At 36.1% G+C, this 12,541-nt stretch overlaps 1 protein-coding gene across 6 annotated transcripts in view; it reads right to left on the reverse strand.

Moving 5' to 3' along the window:
* Positions 1-2,445: 2,445 nt before the first annotated feature.
* Positions 2,446-12,541, reverse strand: part of LOC23687660 (longitudinals lacking protein, isoforms H/M/V) — a 221,902-nt gene continuing 211,806 nt past the window's right edge. For 4 of the 6 annotated variants that reach the window (XM_021844272.1, XM_021844270.1, XM_021844269.1 and 1 more), the window contains 2 exons: positions 8,404-8,671; positions 2,446-8,096 (listed from right to left, as the gene is read on the reverse strand). In XM_021844272.1, coding sequence (XP_021699964.1) covers positions 7,728-8,096; positions 8,404-8,671 — 637 coding nt within the window. In that variant the 3' untranslated portion in view covers positions 2,446-7,727. Of the gene's footprint in view, positions 8,097-8,117; positions 8,672-12,541 lie in introns of those variants that run through there. The other 2 variants (XM_021844271.1, XM_021844273.1) reach the window with 2 other exon arrangements.

Here is a 12,541-nt window from a genome sequence, read left to right on the forward strand (position 1 = left end):
TGTAGCCAGGCTCCCCATGAGCTTACCGCATGCCAGAAGTACATAGAGCGGAAGAAACATAGAATAAATTCCTTGAAACAACGGTCGAAGCGATCTTATGCAGAAATTCTCAAAAAGATTGCTCCGACCATTGCTCCATCGGCCCATTCTAACGCAAGCAATAATATCTTCACGTCCCTGTCGGATAATGACCAAGGCTCTGACCTTGAGGGTGAAGAAGCTGAAGAAGAGTATAGAGCTAATTAGCACTTAAGTGACATTTGAACACACGTAGACTAGCATACGCTCGTCATACACAGTTTGTTTTTGTTTTCCTCAAAGAAACTTGCACACGCTTTCCAGACTCATCAAAATACATATGGAAATACCCAATTTGAAAAATTTACACCCGGATTCTGAGTGTTTTTCGAGACAGAGTGCATATTGTTTTCCTCTAAGGTTCACAACTACATCTACACTAGGGCACCCATACCATTGGGCGTGATAACCACTATACCGTGATTGAGACATGAACGAAGAGGAAGCGAGCTGTTGCAAAACGGCACTCGCAACAGCAGGCTTCGCCTAAAATTCCTATGGAACTCTGCATAAAAAATTACCTATCCCTTTCATCCTTTCATGAAATTTTAACAACAAGGCCAGTAAACGTCAAAATCTCATGCAAATTCAAAACAGTGCAGAGCCCCATTGTTCAACAAACTTTACAAACCCTCTGATAAATTGAAGAATTGGCGGAAATACGAAAAAGGCTTCACCTCCAGGTTTTAAATTCTCAACTAGAGACTTTCCGTCCCTTCCGGGAACATGTAAAACCCCAGTTGTTCCAGTTTCTTGTCCAGAAACTCCATAAACACGTCAGCAGGAGCATATTGATGCTTCCGGAAAAATGACTCTTTCTGGGTTAGTGGATTTCATCTTCGAAATGTTGGAAGTTTCACCCTCAACAAGAAGCCTCATCAACATGGCGTTTTCTTTGGTGAAACCTTTTCTGAAGCAACTATCTTCAAAATGGCCGATTCTTGACTCGTTCATATCTTTCGATGGATAATTTAACCAACGAGGTCGGAGATATGATCGAAGTGTTACAGTGGATTCAAGGGTTTGGACATAAGTCGAGAATTTATCAAGGTAATGTGTCGTCTTATGTCCAATCACTATTCCCTAGGCTCACATTTTTATCGAATAGGGTTCACAGAGAGCAATCGCTGCAGCTGTGGTGCAGGCTATCAAGACGCCAACCATGTGGTATGGTACTGCCCCGAACACGGTATTGCCAGATCCGATTTGTGTGCATCCCTCAGGGCCCAAGGGAAACCAGAAAAGGAAGACATTAGAGATGTCCTGGGTAAGCTTGATCTTGGTTATATGAAGCTCGTTTTCGATTTTTTGAAGCAAGCTGGAATATCTGTTTGACTCCATCGCCCCCTAACTAAAATTAATGCACTGGAAATAGTAAGTAAAAGGAAAACTATTATCAATTCTTTATTACATACATCACTTACAATAGGCGCAGAATTGCCAGCAGAGAGAAGACAATAACTATAGTGGGTGTTGACTGATTGAACTTACCGTAGGTAATTATGAGTAATATTGAATACTGATGGCGAAATGTGGTACAGGGTTACGTAGTAGGAGATTTGGAATGTTCGTGGGCTGAATAGCTGAATTGAAGACTAGATTTTTAAGTAACAATATTGTAAAACCCATATGAATTTATTCAAATATAATTTTAGTTTTGAGTGTGCCCAAACACCGTTACATACTTCAAAAGCCGTTTTTCAAAAGTTGCCATTTTCGCATTCGTCTATCGTGTGGCAGGTACGTCAAGGAAATTTCCATTACGAAAAGATCTTGGACCGACCGGGAATCGAACCCAGACACCTTCTGCTTGGCTATGCTTTGTAACCGCGGACTCTAACCACTCGGCTAAGGAAGGCTATATTAGTGGTTATTTCTTCCAGAGGATACCCGTTTTCCTCGATCATTTGATGTAGATGTTCTAAACCGCAGCCTGTAATATATCAAACTTTACGAATTTGCAAAACAAATCTAAAAAACGATGGTTCTAGCGATTGAGATGATTTGGTCACATCCCGGTTTGTACCAGACCAAGCCATGCAAAAAGGCTTGGACCATCCTTTGCAAAATCATGAAGTTTGGTATATTGCAAACTATGTTTCAGAACCGTCAATGTTCCTCCGAGGAACTGGTACCCGGATAAACGTGACATGTGACCAAGCTAAAAGGATTAAACCATTATTCCTAAGACTTGATTCGCACATTCAGGAAATTTGAGCTTGGATTCAGAACCGTCTTAAAATTAAATGAATTACCAATTGAATTAGTAATACCGTGAAGATTCTAAATTGTACAAGCAAAACATTCCGCTCACATTTGTTTTCGTTCTGCCATATGGAAGTGATATTTTATTAAAAAAGCACAAAATTTCATTTAAAATATCCTGTTTTAATTTTCACATGTAGTATGTATATAATATAATGCATGTATGTATATCCTTTTTGCTTAATTTTGTACACATATCAGTTGTATGTTATGTTTCGTCTATTTTCACCATCGATTTTCCATATTAAAATCTACACGATATTTTATCTACAGAGTTCTGCACAGTTTATTCTTTATATGTTGTTTTAGTAATTTTTCGCTATTTGGTTTTTAATCGATAATTACTGATGTTAAAACTGCTTTCGGAATCTACTTTGATTTGTTGATCGATTTTGCTTTTGAATAGTATAGCTATTTTTCATTTGTAATTATGTGATAGCTGTTATTGTCGGCGAAAAAAGTGAAAATAATAATAATTAAGAAGTAGTCCAAGACTTGTTATCCACTCTTGCGTCCGCTAAACGAACCGTAAACACGAACTTATCCAACAAATAATTTAAAATGACTTGCTTTTAAATATTGAACAGGACAATGAAGGGACGTTGACAATGCAAATAAAACACAAGTTTAAGGTAAATGTCCAATTGTCGACATGTTTACGTTGTATTTAATATCTTTCCTTGCTTGCGAACAATTTAAACTAATACACAAAATTTCCTGATATAAACAAAGAGTTGTTCTTGATTAATATCTAAAAACTAAATATTACTTGTCTCACCTTTTCGATTATTGTTTGAAGGGATGGGGAAGGCAAGGATCGACATGAAAAAACAAAACTAAACGGCCTCTATGATTCGGAAATTTTTATTCAACCAATATATTTACATTGGATTGATACTGATCGAAATCATAAGATCATTCAATGGATTCTTGTAAGATGAAAGGTTTAAGTTTTGTTTCAATGTGTTATGCAACACATAACAATATGTTTTCGTCTGCCATTCTAAAATATACGACCATTCTGTGTCAAACGGAATCTGCCTAGCTATTCTAAGAATTTATTTGATTCCTAAATGTTCAATCTCAAAAACTTGCTAGTTTACTCGCCATGTTTAGCCACAGTTTTCAATCTGTTCAACTGTTTTGGTTTTAGTCTGTTCTAGTCTACTTAAGTAATTCACACTTGTTTTGAATTTAAAAGATTTTCGTGTTTTTTTTTTGTTTTACAACAAATTTACCATTGCACTTAGATGAACTTGCCTGATAAGTAAGGAATTACCGAGCTCCATGATTTTGGGTGATAAATGAAAAAAAAATGCAGAGAACAGAATCATTACTTACGTTTAGTATTATAAGATGGTAAATGCAGTGGTCGATTTCTCTTCATCGATTTTCTCTTTGGATTATTCAGGGAGTTCAAACAGACGAACCAAATAAGAATTCAATCGAGATACTACCGCAATGTACCCATCGGGCGCGCTCCTAATTTCGCTCACTGAAATTATAAATATGTTAACGGAAGAAACTTGTGTTGGCTAGTATTATACAGTCAACCTCCATGAGTCGATATTGAAGGGACCATCGACTCATGGATATATCGAGTCATGGATCAGCAATACTATGGAATGCTGTTTGAGGGGACCATCATAGTATCCATGAAATTTGATTTTTAGTATGGTTCCATGAGTCGATATCGAGTAATGGAACATCGACTCATGGAGGTTTAACTGTACATACATAACATGCAGTTGAATCAATCAATATGTATAAAAAATATGGATAAAATGACAGTGAGCGAAAATAGGAGCGTGCGCGAAATATGGTAGCATCACGGTATAACAAAACAGTTATCCCCATAAGTGTGGTTGCATTCCAGCATGCGCGTTGCTTATTCCTGTATCAAATGTGAATCCATTTAACAACCACCAGATATCTTTCCAGAGGCATCATTGCAACAGTGCTATGAAACGGAAAGGTCTTTTGATCAATCTTTATGTAGGGAAAGAGCACCAAATTTTGACCCATTCGTACAAGTTTGTCCTACTTTGTATGAAAATCCGAAAATTGGTGCCCGAATTTTCGTAGGTCGAAAATTAGTGCTTTTTCCCTACCTAATATTCAAAGACCCATGGTTCACAATTCATTTTTAATTCGAATCAATCCTCTTCCATCAAATTTACAATAGGTAATCTCTCAGACATGGAACAACGATTAGTATTTGTTGATCTTACTTTCCAAATTTGTCAAATCCCGTCGACAGTTTTCCCAATTTCTGAGGGCCCAAAAGTTCATGACGCATTCAGAGTTTAAATTATAGATTACTGCAAAGAAAGTAGTTTGTTTCATAGAGTCGGTGTACCGTTAGCAGACAGTCCCCTATAGTCGCACTAAACGCATTTTACGGCCGTTTTGTGATTGTGTAACATTTTGCGGTAATTCACTTCGCGGTACGACATTTCGCGGTTAGTACCATTTGGCGGCATGTCATTACGCGATCAGTACCATTTCGCGGTTTGTACCGAGATCTTTTTAACAGTGAAACTTGAAGGATTGCCTATGTTCAAAAGAAGAGTAAATCACCGATAAAAATGTTTTTAGTGATAATGCCAACAGATTTCAGTGCAACTCATAGGAAAACCCACACCGCGAAATGCCATACCGCAAAATGATACTACTCGCAAAACGAAAAACCGCAAATTACACAAACCGCGAAACGGTACACTACGAAATGTTTTATTGCAAAATGCCGGACAACCCCATTTTGCTACTTATAAATCGATGCAAAATGTTTAACATCTTGGTATTATTGATTCACAGCTCGATTTTATTAAAAAAAATTATCGAAATTAATAGTTTCGATTAAAATTTAAGCTTCATTGTATTGTAGCACTACTGAAAAAACTATTTAAAAAAAACTAAACAAAAAAATTAAGAACTTTTTTACATTATTCAGAAGTTTTTGATCCATTCATCAAAGCAAATATATGAAAGATTTGTAGAAAATGATTTGTATTTGATTTGATTTGTATTTTGTTTACGTCGTGAAGTTAGTGCTACTATAGGAACAGAAAATAGAAACAGTGCTGCTGTAGGCACGTGTCCACTTAGTACGCTGTCTTCTCAAGTGACGTGAGACGACTAATGTTAATCAAATGGGAGCGAGTCCATAATTGTCACCACATTCGATTCGTCTCACCTCACACGCCGCGGTATAAGCACAATGAATATCAAACGAAAATATGTATATCTTAAAGAGCTCTCAATTTGCCCTTCATTTCAATTTGCTTTTACTGATAGCAAAACTAATATTCGATTTCTTTCTGATGCTTTTTGAGTAACGAAATTTTCTGTGATCTGTCACTTGAGTAGACGCACATCAATTCATGTGTGGTTCAGATCTGTAATTACGAGACCAACAAACCTGAAATGTTGAATGAATCATAAGTTTTTATTGTTTCGTGTCTCGTTTCAATGCGTATCGTGTACCATACTTTGACCATCTTTGCGCATTTAGGATCTTTTTGGCTTCTGAAAAGATGCTCAAAATTAGGGATTGTTCGTAATAGGGAATAAGGCTTCATTGAAAATTATTCATCACAAGTATCTAAATGAAAAACTACACTTTTGCATTAACCAATATCACAATACAATTGTCCAAATTCTTTACTAAATACGGTTGGTTCGGCGCTGTGCGTAGATAATGAATCAATTGTGGACCACAAAAACAATTTGAGTGCAACGCAAAATATTAAAGAAACATGAACATAACATTGTAAATGTTCAAAACCTAATATCCTAGAGTAATGTCCATTGTCGAAGATTTATCTATGTTCGTGTTATATTTCTCGATCGAGTGCAAACACGTGTTTGTATGTATGTAACGTTTTACGCATTTATCAAGTAAGCCACTAAAACTTAACATAAGTAGATGTCTTTTAATCAGCATAATTTAGTTAATGAAATAATAACCTGATTTAATTACAAACTTTTTAGCATTCGCAAGTTCAGTTGTTTTTACACATTTTGTTCTTAGAAAGTAGAAATGCGTTATGATTGATACAAAATCATAAGTAAATCCTGAGAGCCACTGATTTTAAGGCTGATTTTTCTTTGATTGATAGTCAACATAAAATTGAAACTGTAATTAAAAATTCAATACAAATGGAAGAATTATGTTCAAAACATTTTATTTTTCAATCGTTCTATCACTTCCAGTTAAGATATTATCCTTGTTCTCATCATTATAAATTTTGTTATTACAATAATAATCGTTTTCATGATGTATCTTTTTTACCACTTGTATCTTTTCCTGCATGATCGATTCACTAAAACGGTCTTTGATGCTTTCTCATATGAGTTGATTCCGAACACCGACTAATAGACTGTAGAAACAGACGGAATCATCGCAGCGAAAACACGTTCGCCCAATGTTAAAACACTGTTCAACAAGTCGGGTAACATGTTGCTGTAGTATTCAAAGGTTAAATTATGAACACTCATCACTGTCCAGCGACCAGCTTTCTAACGGTTAGATGGACAATTCACCACCCGCAGCGCTGGCATCGTTTTTATTCGTGTTTAACTTTTAAACACTACCATCGCACGACGCATCGGTCAAATAGTGATTTTAACATTGGACATATATGTCCTTGCAACTTGATCGCGATTTGTTTTAAGTACAGTAAAATCTCCATAGCTTGATATTGAAGGAACCATCGAGTAAGGGAGATATGGAGTTATAGAACACAAAACCAGTGCGATCCAAGGGACTATCGAAATAGCCATGAAAACCAACGTTTACTATGGTTCTCTAAATCTATATCGAAATATGAAATATCGAGTAAGGGAGAGTTGGCTGTACGTCTCTTTGTCTGTGCTAATACGATATGATATATTTTAATCGATGTTAACTATGTGGTTAATGGAAGTATGGTAGAAAGTTACGCCTGATAAAAATATTGTGTATTTCGCATCGAACAAGAATTACACACAACTGTGCGCACTTTTAACAATTGTGTGAATGTTTTCAAAAAAGTGCACACTTTTAGGAGAGTCTTATCTGATGCGAAATCCACAAAATGTTCAGTTTAGAGTATTGACATGCAATTACTGAAAAAACAGCAATGGTGTCTATTGGCACTGATCATCGGTGATGTTATCGGATCGATATTTGAGAAGAATCCAATCAAATCTGCCCTTGACATAGTACAACTATGACAGAGACAAATTCGAGGGACAGGTACTTATATCATGCCGTTTTTTGGTGGTTGATACTCGTAGTGCAAGGATTTTAAACTTTGTTGTCTACTAACACTTTAGTTGTCTGTGGAAGAAGTTGATTGCGGGAGCGTTGCGACTGATGACGGAGGAGGATAACGATATCTTCAACTTCTATCGTTCTCCTGTTTGATAATGTGATACATAGGATGATACTGCGGCTGTTGCTGCAACTGTTGCAAAGGCTGCTGATAGATGATGTGGTGCTGCTGCGGAATGATGTGATGCTGTATCAACTGCGGTTGTCCCTGTATTGCCGTGTGATGCGTTGCAACTGTTTGATGCGGTGGTGGCGGAGTCTGCTGCAGTTGATGGTGGTGGTGATTGGAATTTATGATGTGGATATTGACGGGCGATGGCGACGGAACGATGTGGTGGGTTTGTGTCGAAGGCGGCATTGACGACGTTGATAGCGCAGGGTTATAATGTTGCTGGAATATCGTTATTAAATCATTTGTTCCGATTTCTTCTGTTGTCTGTTTTGTTTGAAAAATTGATTGTTTGATTCATTTCATTATATTTCAATAATATAGATGTAACTACCATATTCAAGCTATTAGATAGTAGATTGATTGATTTTTGCTATCATTTTGCTTTACTGTAGAAATGTCAGTACTATCTCTGGTGATTTATCCAAGTTATTTAGCCTTTCATGCTAATGTTATGTATAATAAAATATGTGACTACTAAAAGAAATTATTACTGGAGAAGTTTAGAGTGTATTGTTTCTACATGATAGTTCTTACTGGTTTCTACTGCGAATTAATAATAACTGTAATTTACCGTGTTCTCAGGACTATGTTCATTGTGTTGAGGTTCTATTTTAAATTCCATCTGTGGGCTGCTAGTAACGCCGGCCATTGTTACTGCGGAAACCCCTACGTTGCCTCCGATGTTACCGCCCCCGCCTACACTTCCTGCACCGTGATTCGAATGCGATGGATTGGCGCTGTTTGGAGTGTCGTATTTACCGCGCTTGAATCGACCATATAGCGAACTGTACGGCAAATTATAATGGATGGCAGCCTGGTTGATCGACATGTGTCCCTGTCTGTAGATTAAAAAGAATATCGCAAGAAACAAGAGAAATAATTACCCATAAGATATCCACCACCAAAGTCAAAATTTGTTTGTCAATTTACTAATACCATCATTGCACCAGATTCCGCCCATTTAAGGCAAATTTTGAACAGCTACTGTAAAACTAAACATTACATACACTGTGAAATAAATGGACAAATTGATGTGAATTTTCGAAAAAGTTACACTTCTTCTCGGTGAGAATCGAACTTATGACTCTCTGTTCACTAGATAGCCAGTAGAAAAGTAAATTTTATGCTGTTCTGGAAATGTGTTTTCTAACACCAATTATATAAAACCAGGAATAAAACCAGTAATTCTTCAAACCTATGCTAGCCCAATCATAAACCTCTCATAAGACAAAAGAGGCCCATACTAGAGACGGTATTGGAGAGCAAATTTAAGGTACCTACTAAAACTTGTGATCATGCATTTTTGACAGTCCTCAAAACTGCAATAAACCTTCCACAAGTAGTATTCAAGATCAGTGTTGATAGACTCACACTCAAAATTTCAATCAATACGCTCTCCCGTGAGAGCAAACTCATTTGAGATCTGCTTCGCAAATCTCACGCATGAGATTTTGATGCAAAATCAACTCAAACCGTAAAAAATGATTCAGTCGCAAAACCCGGCAAAAACTCGTGAAACCCGAATGTTGTTGTTTACGTTAGAAGGGATTACTATAATTTTACCAGACTAACAAGAAATTATTGCCGTGTGTGAGTAAACTGTGGAAATACGAGACAATGAGTCAAAAAGGTGAGCCAACTCACCCATGATTTTTTGACTGCTGAGTTGCATGATTGACAACTCACCCATGAAAAATCTCAAGCGTGAGTTGTGAGAAATTGAGTTTTTCACAACACTGTTCAAGATAAGTTGAACTCACAATATTTCATGTTGTTGATTTGGTTAACGAATCAATATAAACTGTTTGATAATATTGCATATTATAAATAACAACAATCGCAAATAAAAACATCTGTGATGATGACTTTCCGTATTTTCGATACCTACCTTTATTTTCGCTTGTCACGCTTATTACATCGTGAATATTATGCATGAAACATCCGAAAAGCGCAATGCGCTTTGATAATATTGCATTATCAGAAAAACATTTTCATCAATTTGATGCCCGAAAATGTTGAACATTCCAGCATACATGGATTCTCCTATCATGGCTTCCATCCCAAAGCATCGATAATCACAATCATGGCTGTAGTTTTACTCAACACCATCATAGAACCACAGACAATAGAACCATAATATTTTTTTTGCAATTTCTCATCGCTGTTTTTCATCACGCCAATCTGCCATGAAACGGCCTACTTTCCTGTATGCAGTGCGGGAATAGTCATTGCGCAACAGTAACCAGTGCTGTAATGATTCATTACGCATATAATACACCCTCATTCTTGTTTACGGCGGATCCTACTTTCGATCGAATCCTATTCGTTCGAATCTACGGCCCACTTGATTTTGCTGGCGTAAACGAGAATCCAAAACGGTTTTCGATCGAAAGCGAATTCGAACGTAAACGAGAATAGGGGTGATAATTTCTGATAAACTCAAGAGGTCTTCTACGCAATTGCAAAAAATGTTGTACGTAACTCGTTACAGAACTCGATTTTTACAGCACTCGTCGTAATTATTCTACTCGGCAAGCATCGTAGGATTAATTTACGACTCGTGCTGTAAAAATCATCATTCTGCAACTTGTTCCGTAAACTACTATTGCTGAACTCGGGCAAGTGTAACAAGTATCACTTGAGAGTTCTTAGACTCAAGGCGATCTTGATGAAGACAAACTGATCTTCTTGAAGAACGTGATAAGATTTGTTCGTTTTATTCAAGAGGAACACGATTTGACGTTTGTTTATTTACACATTTCGTTTTTGGGAAAAAGTTTTCACACTTGATGCACGTAATGGAATGCTACGAAATGACTAATGGTAGGTATTTACAGCTCCTAAGTAACAATTTAAGTTTTATGAAATACTTCCAGGGTGCTTTAAATAAACGCCCATAAAAGAGTCAATGTACTTTTGCCTTCATCGCATCCCCCAAAACCTCTTGTAGACTAGAATGTGTACAGTTGACCCACTCTAAAAGAGGCTATGAAGTGTATAGCTATGTGACACAAATAAAGCAAAATAACATTAAGACGCAAGAAAAAATGGCACAAAAGTCAGAACTGAAAAAGCAGTTTTCTTCTTTTAAAACAACAAATTGATGAAAATAAAAACACACAGCCTTTTTATTTTGCAAATAAAAGAGCTTGTGTGTTTTTATTTTCTTCAATTTGTCTATTTAGAATGAGAAAACTGCTTTTTCAGTTTTGACTTTTGCACCATTTTTACTTGGGCCTTGGTAGCTATTTTGAGGCCACCTGTTCTAGATGAATGTCGCTTCATCGTTACAATAATTTTATCATAACGTCGATCTTGCCGGATTTATTCCAATGTAAACAAAACAAAATAAGATTGAATCTGTGATAATTTATGTTGTAGTGCTTGTTATTTGAAGTGATAAATTTTGATATAGTGCTCAAATCTTTAGTGCCGTGTGAGATTTATTGTGAAATGTGATGAAAAATAAGTAAATTTGCCTGTGCCCCCTCAAAGTGGTATATATCTAGTTATTTAGCATTTGCTAAAATAAACCGCCAGGTGAAGAATAAAACATATTCAACATTTCTTGGATACATTGGGCAGTAATTGTGCTGTAAATTAAATTTATCCAGTTTAATCATCATACAATAGCATCTTATGAGCGAATTCATGGAGATAATATGATTTGAAAAAAGTGAAATTGAGGCAATCGGAGTGAAATTAATATGGCGGAACCATAATTGATCGATTGTCATCGACAAATGCTGTTTTGTCGTCATAAATACACAAATAAGAGCACACTGTTATGATTTGGCATTTGTGGATGTAAAATTGCCTTAATAAATGCTGATCAATGACTCAGCTTTTTTTCGCTTTTTATGATAGCTAAGCAGCATTCAACAAAGTTTGACAGTTTGAGGGTGATGTTTTGGAGAATATACGCAAAAACAATGGAAACAGATATTAGTTTTGCATTTTCCTGTTAGGAATAAGAGTAAAAGAGTAATAACGCAATATTAGCGATGTTATATTGGTGTGGCAAGTAATAAATTTGCAATGCTAATGGTGTTTTCGCATCTTAAGCTAAATATGCTGTTCCGCTCAAGAAAAGTAAAAATTTCTGCCTAAGAAATGGTCAAGAAATTTCGTACAGTGAGCTCCATTTAAATTGACATTTCTTTTCAACTGCGTACTGCGATAAAAAAAATGTTTTTTTTTTAAGCATTTCTTGCAATTTTCTATGCATTTAATTTTCGTTTTTATTGGAAAAAGTAAAATAATGTGTATTTGAATACTTTATATTCAATCAGAATAAAAGTTGCTATTGTGACATTACGTTTGAATAAGCATGAATAGCTTTTCAACCGATTTTTTGTCACATTTGATAAAATGCAAAAATATGTTTTAATCAATTACGCGCTTTTATCATGTTTGTCCATTGTTTTAGATCTGGGCTCACAGTGACAGTTCGTGACAGCAGAATCTCGGCTCACCTTGACGTACATAAATTTCGTATCGGTTTCTCCCTCCCAGGTGCTAACCGTTACTTGTTTGTCTCGCAGGAAACCATTTTCAAGGTGCACACTTAACATACTTAACACAAAACTACTACAGATTGATGCTGGTAATAAGTCCAATAAATCGGTTGAATCGGATAGTTTCTAACCGTACATTAGCAAGAAATATATTTTACCAGACTTTTGATAAACTTATGCAAAAATAAGACC

This window comes from Aedes aegypti, chromosome 2, assembly GCF_002204515.2.
Source record: "Aedes aegypti strain LVP_AGWG chromosome 2, AaegL5.0 Primary Assembly, whole genome shotgun sequence".
Classification (NCBI taxonomy): Eukaryota; Metazoa; Arthropoda; class Insecta; order Diptera; family Culicidae; genus Aedes; species Aedes aegypti.